The 21,684-nt window shown below is 40.6% G+C and overlaps 2 protein-coding genes across 4 annotated transcripts; both read left to right on the top strand.

The window, feature by feature from the left end:
- Positions 1 to 130: 130 nt before the first annotated feature.
- Positions 131 to 13,607, top strand: dnmt3ba (DNA (cytosine-5-)-methyltransferase 3 beta, duplicate a). Of its 2 annotated transcripts, XM_071545810.1 has the most exons (25): positions 131 to 260; positions 373 to 518; positions 856 to 1,042; positions 1,160 to 2,904; positions 3,404 to 3,581; positions 3,940 to 3,999; positions 4,460 to 4,515; positions 5,042 to 5,191; positions 5,877 to 5,948; positions 6,158 to 6,307; positions 6,409 to 6,516; positions 7,562 to 7,694; positions 7,949 to 8,065; positions 8,185 to 8,229; positions 8,337 to 8,416; positions 8,545 to 8,657; positions 8,878 to 9,061; positions 9,575 to 9,659; positions 9,899 to 10,044; positions 10,514 to 10,604; positions 10,741 to 10,889; positions 10,991 to 11,076; positions 11,192 to 11,261; positions 11,392 to 11,510; positions 11,914 to 13,607. In XM_071545810.1, exons 1-25 carry the CDS (start codon positions 137 to 139, stop codon positions 12,053 to 12,055), a joined length of 4,536 nt encoding a protein of 1,511 aa, XP_071401911.1. In that variant the 5' UTR covers positions 131 to 136; the 3' UTR covers positions 12,056 to 13,607. The 2 variants fall into 2 exon arrangements, with proteins under 2 accessions (XP_071401911.1, XP_071401912.1); XM_071545811.1 differs by lacking the exon at positions 11,914 to 13,607 and having other exon boundaries at positions 11,192 to 11,302; positions 11,392 to 11,500.
- Positions 13,608 to 13,822: 215 nt separating this feature from the next.
- LOC139666572 (microtubule-associated protein RP/EB family member 1-like) lies at positions 13,823 to 18,324 on the top strand. 2 transcript variants are annotated; one of them, XM_071545849.1, is made up of 7 exons: positions 13,823 to 14,011; positions 14,844 to 14,965; positions 15,100 to 15,245; positions 15,338 to 15,530; positions 16,020 to 16,126; positions 17,496 to 17,645; positions 17,766 to 18,324. In XM_071545849.1, exons 2-7 carry the CDS (start codon positions 14,845 to 14,847, stop codon positions 17,814 to 17,816), a joined length of 768 nt encoding a protein of 255 aa, XP_071401950.1. In that variant the 5' UTR covers positions 13,823 to 14,011; position 14,844; the 3' UTR covers positions 17,817 to 18,324. The 2 variants fall into 2 exon arrangements, with proteins under 2 accessions (XP_071401950.1, XP_071401951.1); XM_071545850.1 differs by lacking the exon at positions 13,823 to 14,011 and adding an exon at positions 14,163 to 14,268.
- The last annotated feature ends 3,360 nt before the right edge of the window (positions 18,325 to 21,684 follow it).

Below are 21,684 nucleotides of genomic sequence, written 5' to 3'. Positions count from 1 at the left end.
TCTATACATAATTATAGACATGAATACGAGTGAATTAACACATATAGTAATGTTTGTCATTATGTAACCATTAATCCTTAATACTTCAATTTAGAAAAATGGGGTTTTGTTGTTTTCTTTCTCAGAAAGCTGCAAGATGGCGACTGAGGTGGTTGTGACTCCAGACGTTGCTCTTGGAAAAAGCAACCGCTTTCACTTGTTGACCTGGCTCAATAACCTGCTGAAAACCAGCTTCACACATGTGGAGCAGACAAGCTCAGGTACCCATCACATTAGCAGACCAAACAGTCTGCACTGGTTCAGAGAACTCGAGCTCAGCACTTTTATATCTTACATACTGAACTGTGTGTGTGTGTGTGTGTGTGTCCACAGGTGCATGTTACTGTCAGATGATGGACTGGCTCATCCCTGGCTCTGTTGACATGAGCAAGGTGAAGTTCCAGGCACAAGGCGAGGAAGACTACAAGCACAACTTCAGTCTCCTCCAGGAGGTCTTCGAGAAGAGCAGCATCACCAAGGTCTGCACCTTTTCCCTTTATGTATAAACATCACAATGTTTTTGTTTTTTTATTACTGTTCCTCTGTGTTTTACTGGCATTTATTTGAGGAGTTCATTTCCAAAATGCTATCTAGCCATTTAGGAAAAAAAATCTTTAGTTGAAGTTCATCATTTAATTATGTCTGAAATATACTATGCTTCAAAGTAATAATGATGTATTTTCATTTTTTTAAAAGCAGATGTCACTGTTTGTTTTTTTCCTAAACTTTTGTTAAATATAATGCATTTCTATTGCTTGTTGTGGAAGGCATTTTCATTTTTGGATTTTCTTATGAATGATTTTTGTCTTGTTTCAGACCATTCCGGTTGAGGAGCTCATAAAAGGGAATTTCAAAACCAGCTTTTCCATGTTGAAGTGGTTCAAAGTTTTCTTCTCGGCAAATGTGAAAAATAAGGACTACGACCCGTTAAAAGCTCGGGACGGCCAGGAAATCAGCCCTAGCGTGTCGTCTCTCACCAGGAGCACCAGTTCTCCTAGACCCAGTGAGTCTAACTTCTAGATTTTCTTTCAGTGTCATAGCCTTAAAATACAGCAATGCATGTAATTTGATCAGCTCATTATAGTAATCATGTGGTAATCTTTTTCTTTTGCTTTGTCAGGGAGCTTGAAGATGGAATCGGATGTGGATGAGGACGGCAATATAATGCATAGGAAACCTGTCCGTTACGATGATAAGTGGAAGGAAACCTATGACTGGGTGGAGCGCAGCACTCTGGGAGGGCTTTATACCTACTGCCGTGTGTGTGACATAAACCTGAACACGTTTCACACAGGCCTTTTTGACCTCAAGCGACACCTGGATACAAATAAACACAGGAAAAGAGCTCAAATGTTCAAGAGCATTGGCCTGCCGAGCGGAAATGAAGAGCCGCCGCCGTGTAGTGAGGCAGCTATTCGCTTTATTCAGAAGCACTGTCACTCCGGCTCCGCTGATGGCGATCAGGTGTCGAGCCGTTTTGCGCGCTATATGCTGGGGTTGCAGTACCCCAAAGATATTGTATCTGTTTGCCAACACACTCCTTACTGTGTGTACATTTATGGAGGGATAGCACTTGGAGAGGATGACATTGTCTCTGTGGTCCTCGTTGGGTTTTTTGATGTCAAAGCCTCCAGGCACTGCATCCGCCTTCTAGATGCTCTTCAGTCTCCAGCGGACGATGCAGGAGATCAAACAGCGGCAGCAGTGGTGGAGACCCTGAAGAGATTTGGGTTTCCAGCAGCTAATCTTGCCGCTGTTTACTTAGACGGTAACGGTGCGGCCTCAGAGCAGATCTGCTCGCAGCTCAGGGAGCTCAACCCGAACATTGTCGCCTTAGGAGGGCTGTATATGGTGGCTGATGGTGCTTGTCGAGCCGGGGTTATGGAGCTCTCCAGTCAGGCTCAAGAGATGATCGTAGACATCCACGCCCACTACTCCGCCTGCTCCATCAAGAACGACAACCTCAAGGCTCTTTTTGGCTCTGATAACAATGCAGACAGTCCGTTTTTTCATCTCAACACCAGCTGCCTTAACTTTTGCCTGTTAGTCACAAAAATCCTGGGAATGTGGACAGATCTCATATCATATTTTAGCTCTTGTGACAAGGACGATGACAAAGCCAAGTTAATCTGCTCCCATCTGCAGGATCCCAAACTCAGGGCAACATTTATGTTCCTGGATCAGGCCATGAAGCCGCTGCAGGCTTTCCAAAAGCATCTACAGACGCACGAGGGAGCAGCCCGGGCTGACTTGGTGCACATCTTAGAAGAAGCCAGCAGCCTGCTGCGCTCCTACGCCTCCAGCTTCCTCCACCCGCAGGCTGTTGTACGCTTCCTCAAGGAGCGTGACACCCAAATCCTCAAGAACAAGAAATTCCACCTGTCAGGAGCCGAGCTTAGTCTCGGTGGGTCCGCCGTGGAAGACTTCCTGAATGAGTCTGAGGCTGCAGAAGCGTTGCCACTTTTACAAGATGAAGCCTTGTCTTTCTATGCTGCGCTCACAGGCAGCATAGCAGAGGAGCTGCCTCTGTGCGACGGGGTCCTAAGGAGCATGGCTCAGCTCCTGAGCCCCCAGAGCCGGCTGAAAGTGACGGGGAAAGCGGTGGGGGAGCTTGGAACCAAACTGGGAGTCTGCAGCTCCCCTGAGGAGGTCAACCAGCTCACCAGTGAGTTCCTCGAGTACCAGCTGGCTGAGGAGGGAGAGAGAGAAGAGAGAGAGAAGGATAACCCAGAAGTGGTTTCACTGGAGAAACACTGGACCGGTGTGCTGAAGGACGCAGAGTCCACCTCCATCCTCAGGAAACTTGTTTTGACCCTGCTGTCCCTCCCCTGTCCTCCACTGGAGGCTCAGCGGGTTTTTACTCAGGTGTGTAAATGGAGCCGCATCACTGGGGCTGGCTGATATATCGTATCGATATCGTGATATGACACTAGATATTGTCTGGGAATGTGGTATCGTAATATTGTGAAATAACTTAAATGTTACGTCTTCCTGGTCTTAAGGCTGCGTTACAGTAAAGTGATACAATTTTCTGAACAATGATTGGCTTTACCTGCTCATCATATCCACATTACCTATTACTTACATACACATCACTGATTACCAATGATCATCGCTAATTCTCAAAATTTTCTTGTGTGTAAATAACTTATGAAAGCACGAATACTAAACCCCCAAAACATTGTCACATTATCAATATCAAGGTATTCGGTCTAAAATATATCGCCCAGGGCTATGTGTCACCATCTTGTGTCACCTTCACTCTGAAAATATGTGCTGGAGCTAAAAACATTCTTCTATTCAGAAGGTGTGTGGCTTTGTGTTTTAGTTTGTGTGTGTTGTGTTAATGCTGTGCTTGCATCAGGCCGTAGAGAACGGGGACGCCACGCTGTTCTGTGAGAGTGAAGCGATGACAGAGAGCGAGCAGGAGTCTGTCCAGGAGGCTGAGATCGCCATGGACGCCACTCTGTCCGACAGCGCCAGCAACAAGGACTCACCAGTCAAGACTGACAGGAAGAAGAAAGCTAATCATGATGCATCAGGTGAATTAAAAATGCTGAGCTCCCATCTGCATGTAACTGTATTTAATAACTTATTTTATATTCCATTTATCATTGGACGATGATAACGATTATTATGAAATCAGTGGTCTGGGTGTATAAGAAGTGTTGGATGAGTGCCAATCTTTGTTGAAGTTTGTGTGTTGAATATGTTGGACAAAAGGGTTTAGCATGGATTTGGCATGTTTTATTTGCACTTTAACAGGGTTCAAAGGCAGCCAAAGCTCCATTGCATAACGTTATCACTTCTCTAGATGTTTTAGATAGGTACTGATCCTATTAAAATTGTCCTAGTAGTGTCTGTTATGGTATTTATCTGTGTATCTATCTTGTTTTCTAGACTTGAATTGCCTTAATGGGACAATGAAGCCATGTGCAGTCCGCCTTACAAAGTTAACTGGTAAGAAAGATATTCTCAGTTTATTAGGATGATATTTGGTAATATTGTATATTATTTAAGGACAATTTGAGTTATGCAGATGTGACACTACCAGAGAATATTCAGCAAGCTATTCACTTTCTATTCGCCTCTTTTATTACTTTTATTATGAAATTAGATATCCAATCAGTTAAAGTAGTTGTGAATTTTACCCTTACAAAGTTGCTGAGACAGTAAAACTCACTATGGATTATTAGCTACCTAAAGATCTGTTTAAAGAATAACATTTTAGATGATATAATGAATTCTATTTTTGAAATGATTTTGCAACGAACATCACGATCAGGATCATCATTTTTGCATTTTATGTTTGGGGTTGAGATCCTCCAGATTTTCATTTTGAACATGTGCAAAGGCAGATATCACCTATCTGCTTTCATCAATGAAAAAACAATACGCTTTTTTCTGTTTTCTTACATAGGGCCAACAAATGAGCATGACACTGTATTTGGAGAGGATGGCATCTTTTGGAAAGAGGTAATACATTTGGTTCGCTGTTCGTCTTCTGCCTCTTAATCTACTACTACTTCTACATGGAAAAGCAGCAACTTGGATAAAAAGTTAGATTTTGTATGACTTGGTTATGCTTACTTTACTGCACCTAATCTTAAAGTCTTATCATTTGACCATAAATATCTTCAACTACACTTGACAATGGAAACAAATCAAAAGAAAACAGAAGCATGGATTTTTGTTGCAACCATTTTAAGCTTCATTCAAAATCCTAAGTTGCACCTTTTTTAAAGTAAACCTCCCAATTTTCCTTCCTTTATTTGATATTAACCTTACTAACAGCCTTTTGCCCTTTCCTTACTTCTTTATTCTTTCCTCTTTTATCTGCAAGGGACAATCATGATTGGCATGGCGAGAGGCAATTTGTCCCTGTATGAAGGTGTGTGTGTGTGTAAGGAAGCGAGACAGAGAGATGTGAGTGAGCATTTTTGGTTGTTCACTTGCATGTGCATGATGTATGTGTGTGTAATGAGAGTATATTGTCTCTCAGGGGACCATTAGGGGAGGTTATGGCTGGGAGAGCAGCTTGCGCCAGAAGCCGCAGTCCCGTACAGTGTTTCAGGCCGGTGCTGGCACCTGGGACGCACCTGTAGGTCTTGATAAGGACAGCAAAAAGGGCCTGGAGTCCCAAGATGAGTTGGTAGGTATACTCAAGTATACTACCAGAGCTCAGAGCCTTGAGAGGCTTCTCTGCCCCCTGAAATGCAAGCAGAAAAAAAAACCAACACGCAACTGTATGATTTACATTTCAAGGTGTCTCATTTGTCATCCTGCACAGTGGCAAACACATAATTGGATTGCATGATTCCACTTTGGTTTGTTTTGTCACTCCTCTAACATGCCTTCATTTCAGATTTCTCATTCGCTTTGTTCACCTGGTGCCACTTTAAATTAGAATCAAGACTTGAGTTTAAAATTTCATTCGAAAATATCAATACAAGTATTAAAATTATGAAAATGAGCGGTACACATAGTTTCTATAGCCACAATGACAAGACTGGTTGTTTCCATGTTAGTCAGTAAGAGAAACTCTTATTCACTTATGGGAAAAAGGAAGTGATTCTTTTCATTTGATTATCTCAGTTTGAGTTAGTCATTACGTTGCAGTGAACCGGTGTTTATGCTTCCTGGAATTAATCACTAAAGACAAGCTAGATTTAAGAATGGAATTGACCTGTGGTAAATGTAGAAATGCCATTAAGTAAACTTACCACCAAACACAATCACAGTAATCTTAGGCTTCCCGTAAGAAATATACACACGTTTCCTTCCAAATTCCTTATGAGCTGTTATTTCTTACCAGTGTAAATGTGGTTTATTTTCAGGTGAAAGAGAGTTCCCCATCCAGTAAGACCACATCGAGCCCCCGGATAGCAAGACGGGCCTCCGCCTACCAGGTAACATGAGCAGCTATTCAATTCTGTAACAACCTATGGGGAAAGGCACACAATATTAATGTTCTGTAGAATTCTCCAAGTCTACTAGTCAAACATCATGGCACAGAAATTAGAATTTACATGTAAGATCCATCACGTTTCACCAGTTGCTTTAGATACTGTTTTGGTTTTGCTTTATCCCTCCTGTGCTTCGTCTTTTGCCTTTGCAGGATGGGAAGGGGTTTCAGACAGGAGTGCTGGTCTGGGGGAAGTTGAAGGGCTTTTCCTGGTGGCCGGGGATGGTCATGCCCTGGAAGACTAAGTCCACACCGCCGGGTATGAGGAGGGTGGAGTGGTTTGGCGACGGCATGTTCTCAGAGGTTAGAAGTAAATCTGGTTTTGATCTGTATGTGCCAGACCTGCAGAAACAGTTGACATTTGTTGAAATGAATCTTGCTTACTTAATTGTTTTCTGCTGCAGATCTACACACAGGGGCTTTTGCCGTTCGGTGCCTTTTCTAAGTGCTTCTGCAAGAATTCCTATGCCAGCTTGCCCACCTACAAGGACGCCATCTACCAGATCATTGAGGTGAGAGGCAACATCACACAATCACAAGCGTATCACACCACATACTGTCTCTGCAACGTACATGTGATGTCATACAATATTGAATTGCAGGTCTGTTGTCTGTGTCTGTGCTATTGTTCTTTTGAATATATGCCTCCCTCCCAACACTAGCACTATATTGTGTACTATGTATGGAACAGACAATTATTTTTAGCCTTGTCCACATAATTGCAAAAATAATTGTCTGTTTCATACATTCTACACAATATAGTGCTAATCTAATGTAGCTATACAGTATATAATGTCACATTGAAATGTACCTCACCGCTAAATGGAGAATTTCACGGACAGTTTCCCTTAATTTCCCTTCATGGCTGTGGCTCTGTAATGTTGTGTGGTGATTTTTCTGACATGATTTTGGTCAACTCATGTCCTAGAGGACAAAGTCAATTCTCATCACTGCTGACATTATAATTCTGAATGTTCATTTCAGCCCTCTTCATGATTGCATTTTCATGATTGGATTTTCAGATCCATGTGAAAATCTCCTATAAAGGCTCAATTGGGCTCATGTCTGATTAATGAGAAGGCTTTCGATTTTGCTAATAGAGTTGAGTGGTATCCTGATATTATATATTGTGGTATTTGAAAACGTCAAATAGTGTACAATACATTACATTTTCTATTAAAAGACCACATGCTTGATATTATTAATTCTTATGGAACAGTGCCAGTAGTAGTTGCGGCTGGAGTGATAATTACACCGTTATCAACAACTTTGAAACAACTATTCTGACAGGAAGTTGAGGGAAATGACAAAGATGAAATCAGAAAACCAGCTGATTTGGATCAAGTTTTATACAAGGTTTGCATGAACAATGTTTTAGAAAGGATGAAATAAAACCCCTGGGTGACTCTATGGCACTGTCGTCTTTGAAGACATGAAACATATGTATCTTGGTGTCACTCACAAGTGTTGCTATAGATTGTGCTGACTCCATGCCAGGAAATGTTCCACACACTCGTAGCGAACCCCCAGATTTTGACTTCACCCTGTAATTTTCAGTTGGCAGGTGAGCGAAGTGGGAAGTCTTTTACTCAGGCAGGGGGAAATAAAGAAGAAGAGCTGAAGCTGATGCTGGACTGGGCTTTTGGAGGCTTCCTGCCTACAGGACCTGATGGATTCACACCTCCTGACAGTATGTATATCTTTACTGATATATCCAGTGCTCTTCATGACCAATATGACAGACTGCTTTAGGCAGTAGACAGCCTGGTTGACAATGTTTGATTACAACAAAAAACTGGACACACAAGTAGGCGCTGCATTTTTTCTGTTCTGGCCATTTGTATATATGTATCTATGAGTCCTTTCATTTAACTTCTCTTTTCTTTAACGACCAGTGATTCATCTATAAAAATAAGCTTGTTTGCATTTGTTCTGGTCTTCAAGATTCTGCTGCAAAGACTGAATCCTCAGAATCTGCCCTGTCAGACTACCAGCCCCCAGCAAAAAGGAAATATGTTCAAAAAGCTAAAGCACACGCGGCCGTCATCACCCACAACAGAGGTACGTATGACTTGTGTTGCAGCACATAACCACACCAACTATTAGATAGTCATATGTTGCATGTTAATATCATCATTATCATTTCCAAGTCTAATTTTTTTTTATGTTTTACTTTACAGAATCAATGATAAAAACGGTCACTGAGAAAGGAAAAAAAATTGAAGGTATGTTTTGGGTGAGAGTACAAAAGTGTTATTTTGTTGATTTAAGGCCTTTGATATTAATATAAAGTATTTCTTCATCATTCCAAGGTAATATTTTGTCATTTCAGGTTTCTGTTTGTCTTGTGGATCAAATGAGACTGAAGTGTTCCACCCACTCTTTGAAGGGAGTCTTTGTCTGAAATGCAAGGTAATCTAATAATCCAGTAATCTATCACTAGTTTGATTTGGTCTGCTTTACTCCATTCCAGCCCAGCCCGAAACACTGCCGCTGTTTATATCTCAAATACTGTCAAACTACATTCTCATTGTTTGCAGGAGAACTTCATCGAGACGCTGTATCGCTACGATGAAGATGGTTACCAGTCGTATTGCACCGTGTGCTGTGCAGGCTTAGAGGTCATTCTTTGTGGCAACGCTAGCTGCTGCAGGTAAACTGCTCAGGTGTAATCGCTCTCACCTCTCTAGATACTAAACAAATAAGAAACACTGAGGATGGTAAATGACCTCACCTTGTTCATCACCTTCTTTCAGATGTCCCATACTAATCACGCTCTTTGTCTGTCTGCCCCAATTTGCATTTCCAGTCTCTGCCGGTCCTTTTAACTCATTCACATGTATCTCCTTGGGTGTTGCCTTTCGCCCCCCCAGGTGTTTCTGTAAGGACTGTGTGAACATCCTGGTGGGTCCAGGAACCTTTGAGAAACTGAAAGACATTGATCCCTGGAGCTGCTACATCTGCCAGCCCTCCAAGTGCAACGGGAACCTCAGACTGAGACCCGACTGGAGCGTCAAGGTCCAAGAGTTCTTTGTCAACAACAGTGCCATGGAATTTGTAAGTCACACACACTGCATCTCTCCTAGCACCTTTCTCCCCTCGTTCACAGTCCAGCAGCCTGTCGCACCAGTTAAACTTCACCAGTTCAAACATACGCTAATTTGAGTGTAAATTCTCACTAAGTCTCACTAATTTTAATGGCTGCACTAACTGAACTAGTTCCAAGGTAGGCACAAGTTACAACTTCAAACTTACACCTACTCCCTTCTGTGTAAAGTGTAAAGTCTGTAAAAGATGGGTTAAATCTAAAGACTAATTTGGTGATGTTTGGTGATCTTAAGTCTCCATGGTGCAACTACACAAAAACACAGGTTTAGTGTCACACTAGCAAGTTTCAGCATCACTTTTAATTTAGGCTTTACACCCTAACTTGGGGCCGAATGCACATCCAGCTGGTGCGTCAGGCTGCAGGTACATTTCCACTGTCCTGGGTCAATGACTTAATGTTTGATATCAGTTTTAAAATTATTATACTTATTACAGTAATGGTTGGTTATTTATTCTACCCAGGAGCCCCACAGAGTCTACCCCTCCATCTCTGCACATCAGCGCAGACCAATGAAGGTGCTGTCCCTCTTTGACGGCATTGCAACAGGTTGGTTTGTCCTGTTATGTAAATGTCATATAATGTCATGTTTGAGGCAAACTCATCTGATTTCTAAGATATTCTATCTTCAACATACTATTCGAGCAGAGACTATGGAAGCTTCAACCAGACAATTAAATATATGAGAAGTACACGTTTAATGGCAAAAAAGTAATGCATTTTATATTGTCTAAAACATGCGTATTTCTTGAATGAGTGAATTGCTTGTAACTGTTGTGCCCTGACAGGATACCTGGTGCTCAGAGACCTGGGCTTCAAGATTGAGCGCTACATTGCCTCAGAGATATGTGAGGATTCAATTGCTGTGGGGATGATCAAACACGAGGGGAAGATAGAATACGTCAACGACGTACGCACCATCACCAGGAAACATGTGAGTACAACTTAAATGATAAATAAATGATAAACATTGATAAAGCAAAAATTAGCTAAGACGGCGCCATGAAGTTTATCAATGAGTTTAGCAGAGTTCGACTACAAATGGCCGACCACCCAGTGTTATAAATTTATTTTATTTTCTTTTTTCTTTTCTTTTCTTTTCTTTTCTTTTCTTTTCTTTTCTTTTCTTTTCTTTTCTTTTCTTTTCTTTTCTTTTCTTTTCTTTTCTTTTCTTTTCTTTCCTTTTCTTTTCTTTTCTTTTCTTTTCTTTTTTGACTGATTTTAGAGCCAGTGTCCTGCTGTATAGAAAAGCTGTGTGGCCAAATTCAGGGACTAACTATTTGTCTCTAAAAAAACCAGAAGGAATATATGACTGTAAAAAGGTTCTTGTCACACCTGATCAGCTAAATCACAATGTAAAAAACATCAAACCTCACCTGTAGCTCTGCTGTCATGTGTTGCAGCTCGCTGAATGGGGTCCGTTTGACCTTCTGATTGGAGGAAGTCCATGTAACGACCTGTCCATGGTCAATCCTCTTCGAAAAGGATTATTTGGTAAGGAGCCTGCAAACTTCTAAACTATTCTTATGTGTGAACCGTTTCAAAAACAAATAGTAATTGATGAAATCATGGATAAAGCTGGGTAAAGTAAGGTCTCTCTCTCTCTCTGTGTCCTCCTTTTCTCCCACAGAGGGCACTGGAAGGCTGTTTTTTGAGTTCTACCGCATGTTGACCATGATGAGGCCGAAGGAAGGCGACGACCGTCCTTTCTTCTGGCTGTTTGAGAATGTGGTTTTCATGAGTGCCAATGACAAAGCAGATATCTGCAGATTCCTTGAGGTGATTATTTGTGATTACCAAACTGTCCTGTCAACCCGATGGCTGAAAGTAGGTTGTATTTAGCTTTATTACTGATTATTTGCCTTCTCCTCTACTTTCAGTGTAATCCAATTCTTATTGATGCAGTGAAAGTCAGTCCTGCTCACAGAGCTCGCTACTTTTGGGGAAACCTCCCTGGCATGAACAGGTACATGCTAATACAGAATCATGTTTCCTCCCCTTGATGCATAATATCACACTGACAAAGACTTCTTTCCCTCAAACTGAATATATTTTCCATGCCTGTCTGCCTTTCTCTTTAGGCCTCTTGCTGCAGCCCTAGATGACAAAGTGGAACTCCAGGATTGCTTGGAAGTTGGACGCATGGCAAAGGTAGAAGCTGCGATTTGTCATATTTTCACGTTATCTTAAAGGTAAGCTAAGGTAAGGAAAGCTGGAGTAACAAAGCTCTCCCATCAAATGATAAAAAACTCTGATTCTGATTTGTCTCCTCTTCTTGCAGTTTGACAAAGTCCGCACCATTACAACCAAGTATAACTCCATAAGGCAGGGGAAGATGGGACCGCTGCCTGTCAGCATGAATGGCAAGGAGGACTACCTGTGGTGTACCGAAATGGAACAGTAAGCATTTCTGGAATAAGCGTATAAAATAACAATAATGTTTACATTGTAGCTATAATGTCATTTTCAGTGTGTACAGTAGAAAAAAACATTTTCCTAAACCTCAGACATTGAAACATAAAAGCCTTGGACAAATCATTCTAAGATTGGTGATAAATTATTTGCTTAAGAAAATGTAAATACAGTCCAGCAAGCCGCTTCTGGGCCGTGACCCTCTGATTGAGAAACATTTCTATAGAGGAATATATGAATGTTTCATATTTTGGGCAAGCTTTCAACCAGTATTTCAATATATTTCAGTCATATGACTGTTTTGTTAATATAGGGGCTGAATTGGATCAAAATGCACTTTATGTGATGTTTTGTACGTCTCTAACATTTCCCATGTGCTTGCCTTGTGCAGGATTTTTGGTTTCCCCAAACATTACACGGATGTGAACAACATGGGTCGGAGCCAGAGGCAGAAAGTCCTGGGTCGTTCCTGGAGCGTCCCGGTTATCCGTCACCTCTTTTCCCCACTCAAGGATTATTTTGAATGTGAATAGGGACTGAGAGCCGAATCCTCATTGTGTTTAACAATGAGGAGCAATATCAAAGCAGCGGGGGTAAAACCACTGTCTTGTCCTCTCCTGCTTCCGAGTTAGTTCAAGCTGTCCCGTCTTTTAAAACAGACCTAACTTAGTTTTACCATTGTCTTTATGCTATATGAAATGTTTACGGATGAGTTATTTTATTCCTCGGTGTAGTCAGTCAGTCGTGTGATACATTTTTTCAGCAGGCATTGACACTTTTCAGTTCTGGTTCATGGGAGGAGGTCTACTTTGTTAAATGACGGTGCTATGATCAAACAATAACCCTGTTCACTACAGGTCTCTACCTCAATATTTTTGTTGACTTTCTGATGATCCGTGTTTTATATTTTTTTTATATTATAATATTCTTATCAGGGGTTTGTTAGTCTGGTCTAATCATGATCCTCATTAATCATGTTGCATTTTAATGTTTTGTACTCGTAAAATCTGAGAAAATTAAGGAGTTAGCCAATTTTTACTCTTGGTTTAATCCATTTTAATCCAAATTACACAACCTGTCCATTACCTCATTGGACATTTTTGCTACCATGTCTTACTTTACTGTGATGTTATTTATACGTCAGTGACATTTTGTGTCTACTCATCGAAGACTGACTTTGCTGTGATTGTTATCAGGTGTTGCAGCTAGAATAGTTTCTTTAATATTTCCAAAACCGCTGACATAACTAAATTAGTTAGGCCAGCTGTTTTACAGAGGTGGCTACCATTACAGTACTGCAGTGGCCTGATACAGTGTCACCTAGTGTGAGAGAAATGTAGCCTACCTTAAACCTCACTGAGACTTTCCTGTGGTGGTCTTTACCCATTAGTTTGCATGTGTGATAACTGTACTGTGGTAAATAGTAAAGTAAATTGAATCTGTTTTTTTATGTTCAGTGTGATAGTTTGAAATTGCAGCTTTCATCATTCTCCATACACATTGATTTGTGCATAATGCTGTTCAAGTGTACCTTAAAATATGAATTGATTTTATGCAGACCTACCCTATTACTGAATGAATAATTTGAGCTTTATTGAAAAATGGTGCAACCCTTTAATATGAAAGTAGTGCTTAGGCCTATATCATTGTTATTTGTTCCTTTGGTTGACCACACATCCACACATTACTATTCACAGAGGATGTGTAGAGTATGTTTAGGAGTGTGAAATCATGTCGTTCAAACACCAGCAGGGCAGTGTTACACATAGGCCTTATTCACACGCATGCCCTTTAGTTGTGATGAAAATGAATCAGCCATGAGTGACATTAGCCTGTGTTTTGATATGTTCGATACCAATACCTCAAACTGTTGAGGTACTGGACTTTTGATGCCTGAAGGTGCTATGCTAATGGTGCTAAGTGGTAAATGGTGCTATGCTAATGGTGCTAAGTTTGTATGTACAATTTAGAAAGGCCAGTATGTTTTAATGTTGTTTTCCAAAGACCTCGGCCCTTGGCACCAGCTAAAGGTGCACTTCTACACTGCTGTTCTGCAATGAAAGTACCGTTCAGTTATGTGTTCATGTTGGAAATGAGAAATAAACTGACGTAGTGTAATTCCGATGTGATTTGTGCTGCATTTCTAAGATGAAACGCCAGATGGCAGAAACATACAGTCGATGTAAATGTCAGTTTACGGGTATGCTTATTTTCTCGCCTCTGCTCCGCCGGAGTAGGCGAGGCTTTCACTTGAGCCTGAATGAAAATGTGTAACGGCGCCCCCTCCGGCCGGTGTATAAATACACGTCGAGCGCACAGTTGAGATTGACAGCATCAGCCATCACCACACGGTATTTAAATCAATCAACAGTCGCCGGCAAATGGTGATATTAACGCTATTTGCCAGTAAGAATACCGTTTAGGCGTCTGATAAAGTTGCTGACAAGTTTCAAGAGATTTTATTGAAAGTCGTGCCATCGGCGTATAGCGTAAGTTGGAGAGTTATATTCAACCTGTTAAACTTTTTGTCAAAAAAGTTGTTAGCGGTTAATACTAGGAAGTGTTTCAGCTAGTTGGTTAGCTAGGATAGCAGTTACCGTTAACTAGACTAACTTTAAACTTCACATGGTTAACAGTGTGCAGTGTACATACGTTGTTCGTCAGGACTCAGTGAAGTCAGTAACTTGTGTTTGCTGGAATAGGACAATAACATTTAGCTTTTTGTCTTACGAAAACTAACGCGAAAGTAAGTCTATGTGAATGATGTCAAGACACATTTCTGCTAATGGCGTTGTTCATATCTGAAAGTAGTCGCGTTTAATTGCTAACGTTAGCTTGCAGCAAAAGTTGGCTTTAGTGAAGTTTGCGAATGAGACAGGCCCACTTCTGCTAGGGCCGGAGTTTCTAACCGGGGCTCATAACTGGATGTTTATATCATAATGGACAGTTGTTTTGTAACTGCAGTTGTATTTGTCAATTTTATGGGATGGGAAAGTAAGGCTAGGCGATGAATGTTCACTGTATTTGCACATTTAACTGTAACGTCACCGCATGCAAATATAAGTAAAGGAAGGGCTGCCTGAGTTAATCTTGATTTGACGGTACATCATTAAATAGCCGCAGTACAGTACTATTTCTTCTTCAGGGCTCAGGTGAAGGCCAGCGGGGTGGGTGTAACTAAATAACTGTGATTAGAGACGTGAGGGGCTGATGCCTAAAACTAAGGCCCTGGTTATAGAGTACATGTCGTACTTTTCAAAGCACAACTAGGTTAGTATTATTTATTATTCTATCTCTGGTAATTTCTCATAACCTGTCCAGGATGGCTGTGAACGTGTACTCCACATCTGTGACCAGCGATAACTTGAGTCGCCATGACATGCTTGGATGGATCAACGAGTCTTTACAGATGAGCTACTCTAAGATCGAGCAGTTGTCTTCAGGTGTGGTAAACTGTCAGGCTACTGTTTATAATGATACTAACTTTCTGCTTGAGTGTTTGCAGTGTTGAACATATGTGTGAAGTTAAGAAATGAGGGTTGTCTGATGGTGGAAAGATGTCTGTCTGTTCACACAGGGGCAGCTTATTGCCAGTTCATGGATATGCTGTTCCCCGGATGCCTACCTTTGAAAAAAGTTAAATTCCAAGCCAAACTTGAGCATGAATACATACATAATTTTAAAATTTTACAGACAAGTTTCAAGAAGGCTGGGGTTGACAAAGTGAGTATTTGATGCTCTTATCTCTCATCCTTTGTAAGTGCTGAAGCAGGTGAAGCATGCAAACTATTCCATTCTTTAAATTTCTATTCCAGATAATCCCTGTGGACAAACTGACCAAAGCAAAGTTCCAGGACAACTTTGAGTTTGTGCAGTGGTTCAAAAAGCTCTTTGACGCAAACTATGATCAAAAGGAGTATGATCCAGTTGCAGCTCGCCAAGGACAGGAGACGGCGACACCTTGCCCTGCATTGGTGGCTTCTAGCAAACCCAAGAGGGTCACATCTGGTGAGCCCAAAGTATTTTCACCCAATAATTTGTCACAACCTTTAGCCCACTTTCTGAAGTCTAAATATTTGTTTTTGCTTCAGAAAAGCTCATCCAACCTGCTGACAAACCAGTTGCTAAAATCGGTAAAGTGTTCTATTGGTTGTCAGACAAGGGTTCTCATGTTGGGCGAGTCACTTTGCAGGACTTTCAGAAAAGACGTGGGAGTCACTGGGTGGTCAGTGTATGGGTCACACTCAGCTTTCTGCTACAGCTAGTCACGAGAAGAGCCATTGGGCTGTAGATACATGATTGGCCTAAAAGCCGTGGTGCACTTTGTCTTGAGGCTGCAATATTGGCAGGAACTGGTGGTGTGATGAATGTTGGCAGCATCAGTGGGCACCTTATTAACAAAATACACTGCAGGTTAAGTGGGATGATATTGAAATGATAAACTGATGCGAGGTAATTGCCTCTACTCTCCTTGTTTTTTTTTTTCCATATATCCAGCGCCGGTAAATTCTACCCAGACGGCGAGCCCATCCAGGTCAGTGCGACCTGCAGCACGGAGAACTGCAACAGGTGCAGGGGGTGACAAGGCACAGCTGGCCGAGGAGGTAAGGCCCAAATGTAGTATTATCACAATACCAGACTTTTTTACTTTGATACCAATAATAAGTTTAATATCTAAAAATGTGATACCTCTATGATGCCATGGCAAACAAGAAAAAACACCAAGCAATGTCACAAAACAACCACTGTCTTCATTTTAACCAAAAGCAACATGAGCCATCAACCCTAAACCCTAACCCATGAATATCAATAGCTTGGATAACTTCAAAAGTATTCAACTCTTGAATGACAGCAAATGGCAGAATAAATTTATCAACATCTTTAATAAAACTGTGCAGTGATGTCTTGTAAAAATCACAGTGGACTGCACTGACTGCTGCAGTCCACTGTTAAGAGCCGACTGTGGCTTTGGCTGTCTATTCCAGTCCTCCTCCTTCTTCTATTAAAGGAAAAATCCACCCTATGATACTGTGACAGTGTTCTATATCATCAATCAATGATGTTCAGTGCATTCCAGGAGTTATTTAGTTGGTTATGTGATGATGAAATGTTGTAATTTACCTATTTGTTGTACCCACTTTCCCTCAACCTGCCTCGTTTACTTCTATTAGTTAGTGACGTCCTACGTTTCCCAGAATGCCTTTCAACAACCCCCAGAGAACAGGCGTGAACTTGTTTCATTCAGCTCGGGGTTGTATGTGACTAAATTTAGCTTGATATTGGATATTTTACTCTGGTTTTTATGTGTAGCCGGAGAGCAATAGAGGTAGCCGTAGCTACCGTTAAGTTTTAGATGGTTGAAAAATGTTATCCTATTATACTCCACTGTAGCTGCGCTGGAAATATTTTGTCACATTGTCTCTGTTTGGGCAGATAGCCATGGAGGAAAAAGAAAAATGCATCACTAAAGAACTTAATGCACCCAGAAATGCAAGGACTATCACCAATAGCTGTTTTTTAACAGTGTTACAGTGTTTTGGGGTGGATTTTTCCTTTTTAACTATTACAATCGACGTGCTATTCGCATGTATATACCCTCTGTAGCTGATGTTGAAATGGAATTTCAGCTGCAGAAAACATTTGGTTAAAGTATCTAGTGTTTAGAAAAGTAAATGTTGACTTGAATCTCTCACAGTGGTATCGATGTAGTATTGAAATGTAATTTATCGTGACAACGCTAGCCCAGAGATCAGAGGTGGTGCTGTGGTCAATACTCCTGTCTCTTGGAATGTATCTGCTCCTTCAGGCCAAGGATTGGTCCTGACCAGAAAATCATTTGTGCCTGACTCTTCTCACGGTTACAATAAAGGGAGAAAAAAAATACATAAAGGGGTGATGGTAATTTTAGGCTTTTGTATTTCTTTTGCACGTCATGTTCTCAGTGCGTAATTGCATCCCCTTCTTAATTTTCAGATCGGTTCTCTAAAATTAACAGTTGCTAATATAGAGAAAGAAAGGGACTTTTACTTTGGAAAGCTGAGGAACATCGAGCTGATCTGCCAAGAGAAGGAAGAAGGAGACCCGACCCTGCAAAAAATTATGGACATACTTTATGCCACAGATGTAAGTAATTCCCATGTAAACACACACACACACACACACACCCAGCTCAGCTGTCAGATTTGCATCTTACTTTGCATATCATAATGCTGTTCAAAGTACAAAGTGTTTCTCTCCTCACAGGAAGGATTTATTGTTCCTGGTGGGGAAGGGGAGGAGCCAGAAGAGTTCTGATTGGAACAGCGAACCACTTCTAGACTAAACCTTAATCACACATTTTACCTTTTTTACATACACACACACGTTAATGATGCACTTATTCAAACCCATTGCCACTTAGTGTTTAAATGCATATGAATTTCACTGCTGTTGGCCGCCTTGGTCCATGCTTTATTTGAGCCATAAGCAACATTTCAGAGACTGCTGCTCCAGTCTTAAAAATTTAAGAAGCACCAGATGATTTTTTTCCTTGTTCCTCCTCTCTGTTCTAACCGTACCTTTCGGTTTTGTTACATGACTTTTGAAATGGATTCAATTTTTTTTTTTTTTCTGTGATTGGATGGAAGTGCTTGTTTTATCAAATGAAAACTAAGTAATCTTAGTCTTTAAAGCAGCCTCAATTGAAAGTGATTGTTAAATCTAAGATTGTACTTGTCTGTGTTTTGGAAAGAATGAGACATATTATTAACTTAAAAACTATTTGAAATTTTCCTATGACATTGCAAAATAATTAAAGATGAATTTAAATTTAAGTTTTGTGATTGTATTTTGTTTCATATGTAGCTGTCCCTGCTCATACAGACAGCACAGTGACTTCCCTTTTGAGATGATTCTTCTCTCTGCAGTCTCAAAAGATAAAGTGTTTCATCACCAGCAATGTGGAAATGCTGACTCTCTGTAAAGAGGGAACTCACTTGCATTTAGAGTTAGAGCCACAGTGCCTCCATAATAGATGTGACAAACTGATACAGTCAATACAGACTGATGATATAAGAGGTTCTAGATAAGGAAATGAGTGTTGAAGATGCAGAAAGCATTTTTTTATTATTATTCAGGACATGATCATTTCAGAGCCAGACAGTGTTGTTCAGTACTGACAGATATCTCGGGCCGTGCTTTACTTCCCCAATTAAGGCAAAGACAGGATGTGTTGCACTCAGCACAACTTCCTTGTTTGTAATGTAAGTAGACCATAGTGGCATCTTGAGCAACCTGAGCCATGTTTATTTTTAAGTACAAGCTCTTAAATGTTGAGACAGAGAAATTGTGCAAAAATTCAACCAGAGATACCTGTATTCTACCACAAGGGGTCAATAGTAGTCACAATTACACTGCAGTATATCCTGTCAGACACATTTGGAGAGGTGGAACTGAGACCTGCATCCTGTCTCAGTTTAAGTCTGCAGTTAGGTGCCACAGAGACATTGCAGAACTGGTGTGTTGAAAATCAGCTGAGTTTGTTCCTCTTGATATTTGATAACAGTGATGAGGAAATGGAGGAAACATGAAGAATTAGAAGGGAGAGCAGATGAGTGACGTGGTGCAAGCCCACCTACATGCATTTAGGGTTTAAACAACAATATTTATGCAATGATTTTCATATATTTCAAGTAGGGCTGAATTCACCTATACCATGTATGACTCTCCACTAGCCAGCAAGCGTCACCTCTAGTTAGGAGCAGGGTAACTCTGCCAAACATCTGCTTTGTCCAGTCTCAGTGAATCTCAGTCATATTGAGGACATCTGGTTGGAATGACTTTGCCACAGTCCAGAGATGTGACCACATCAACTTTTGCTCAAGTCCCGAGTCGGTCTCAAGTCTCTAGTCTAAATGTAGAACATCAAATCAAGGGTCCAGTATCAATTTAATATCTTAAAGAAAATGATATATCTAGGACTTGACCTGATTTCAATAGGATAAAAACTTGGTAAGAGCATCATAAGTCTGATTTCTATAATCAGTTTCAACTTCAATAAATTCAATCATTCCAAACAAATTCAGAAAACAGAATTTAAATTCAGTCGTCTGGTGGAACAAATCTCATCACTTTCAATCTAAGTCGTTTACACAGACACAAGATCTTTTGTCAAGACCTTAGAAACCTTAAGTCCCAAGTCACCAGAACCCAACTCAAGTCAAGTGTCATGCAATTAAAACTGTGACTCAAGTCTGACTCTAGCCCAAGTCATGTGACTCGAGTCCCCACCTCTGCCACAGTCCAATTTCTAACCTTTATTAAAAAATGACGTTCTTTTTGGGGTCATGAATGGGTAACGTCACTCGGACACTGATGATATTTCCCAAGGTTTCAACATCCTTCCCATTTGAGAAGGAGTGGGATTCTGGTTGCTTGGCTGTATGTCCAGTTTTATCACTCCGGGGACTTCCTCGCCCGCCTGAACTAGTCTCATCACCTCCTCAAAGGACAGCTGGGCTGCTCCGGTGTCTGTGGAGGTTTCTTCACTGTTGTTTTCACTGATGCCTGAATCTGAACCTGAAAGTGTCTGCTGGTCCAGCTGTTCACTGCGGTCCATCGATGTCAGGCGAGAGGAACCGAGGCTCCACTGTTTGTACCCCGTTGAGTCTATGGGCTCCACGAACCTGGTGATGACAGAGAGCTTTTAAAATCAGAAACAAATAAAATGTACAATTATTATTATTAATGTCATCTTCATCTCTATCATTTCCCTTATGGGTCAATTACAGGTTTATAGCTTACATCTTTGGTTTGTGGCTTTGGGAGAGAGACTTGTTCATGTTCACAGACTGTGCTAGATCATAGGAATAACAGATGAATACTCAGAGTGAATGGTTTTCCCCTCTCGCTTTGATTAAGGTGTTTAAGTAACTTGAGATTAAACTTTATTGATTAGGTGGTTGCAGCAGCAAATCATGAGGTTGGAATTAAGATATTGAGCAGCAAAGATTTGACATACATTTAGCTGTAAAAACTGTTATATATTTAAATATTTAACCGGTTTTTTTTTAAAAAAAACCCACAAAGATAAAGTACCATTCAAAGATCAGATAGAACCTTATAATTCCAAGTTAACGGAGTGTAATAGATTCAGAAATACACATACATAGAATGTAAAATAAGAAATTAAAACAGTCCAAAAAAATAAATAATATAAACAATTGTGGGTGTTATGAACATATGCTGCTGACAATTCCAACACATGTTTAGTAGCCTGTATGGGTGAGTACTATGGGGAGAGAGTATGGATTACTTACATAGGCTATAGGGATTCATTTAAAGTTGTTACAGTTGTCACTTACAGATGCTAATAGCAGTCACGGTTGTTTACTTAAAATATGGATTACTAAATTTGAAACATGTGCTACATATAACAGTATCTATGAAGGTGAGTAAAAAGTAGCAGTGTCATATGGCACATACCGGTTATAAAAGAATAATTTCATCTCCAAGACTTTGTTGTGATCCCTGCTGATGCTGGACTGCTCCAGAGACACCAGGCCGCTCTGAAACCTCTTATCAGACTCGAAACTGTAGGAGTCAAACCTCACGAAAACAGACTCCATTTCAACATTACTTTGTGTTTATCTCCTCCTTGGTTAACTTTTATCTCATCTAGCTGTTGTTAATGCCAGAGGAAAATAGAGACGGACTTCCGTGCATTGTTGTTGTTTGCAATCAACAAATGTAGCTAAAGAGGGGAATGTGGCCGAGTGAAAGATCATGGACTGACAGTGCAGCGCCCCGTGTGGTGATTTTAATATTGCAGTGAAAGACAGGGTGCACATGATACTGTACCCCGGGGTTTATGGGATGGACGGTCCAGTTTAACACACGGTATAAATCTTTTTTATCTTACTGAGTAAAATAATATTCATTGTAATTGATTTGAGATTGAAAAAATATTTTGACAATATATAAGTGCCATTAGTAAATGTGTAACAGGGTGTAGCCCATGTTATTCTAAGTAACTGAATGAAAATAGATTTCCCTTATCAGAATATTATTTGTGTTTTGAAATCTGCAAAAACACGGCCAAAAATGTGATTCATTTAAAACATATTTTCCGTGGCCAAAATATATTTCGAATACTTGCAGTCATGCTTCTGTTGTCATCAGATTT

Source organism: Centroberyx affinis, unplaced genomic scaffold (assembly GCF_046629955.1).
Source record: "Centroberyx affinis isolate AG114_WGS23_722 - 3 ecotype Tasmania unplaced genomic scaffold, CSIRO-AGI_Caff_v1 ptg005062l_1, whole genome shotgun sequence".
In the NCBI taxonomy this organism is placed as follows: Eukaryota; Metazoa; Chordata; class Actinopteri; order Beryciformes; family Berycidae; genus Centroberyx; species Centroberyx affinis.
The sequence above is the reverse complement of the archived record's forward strand: the minus strand, read 5'-3'. Positions and strand labels throughout refer to the sequence as shown.

What these genes read in the sequence shown, in the direction of transcription:
- LOC139666572 (XM_071545849.1), top strand. Translation starts at nt 14,845, where the DNA reads ATGGCTGTGAACGTGTACTCCACATCTGTGACCAGCGATAACTTGAGT. An exon ending in AGAAGGCTGGGGTTGACAAA is followed by an intron (nt 15,246 to 15,337) that starts GTGAGTATTTGA and finishes TTTCTATTCCAG; the next exon opens with ATAATCCCTGTGGACAAACT. An exon ending in AGGCACAGCTGGCCGAGGAG is followed by an intron (nt 16,127 to 17,495) that starts GTAAGGCCCAAA and finishes CTTAATTTTCAG; the next exon opens with ATCGGTTCTCTAAAATTAAC.
- dnmt3ba (XM_071545810.1), top strand. Translation starts at nt 137, where the DNA reads ATGGCGACTGAGGTGGTTGTGACTCCAGACGTTGCTCTTGGAAAAAGC. An exon ending in TGTGGAGCAGACAAGCTCAG is followed by an intron (nt 261 to 372) that starts GTACCCATCACA and finishes GTGTGTCCACAG; the next exon opens with GTGCATGTTACTGTCAGATG. An exon ending in TGGATTCACACCTCCTGACA is followed by an intron (nt 7,695 to 7,948) that starts GTATGTATATCT and finishes CTGGTCTTCAAG; the next exon opens with ATTCTGCTGCAAAGACTGAA.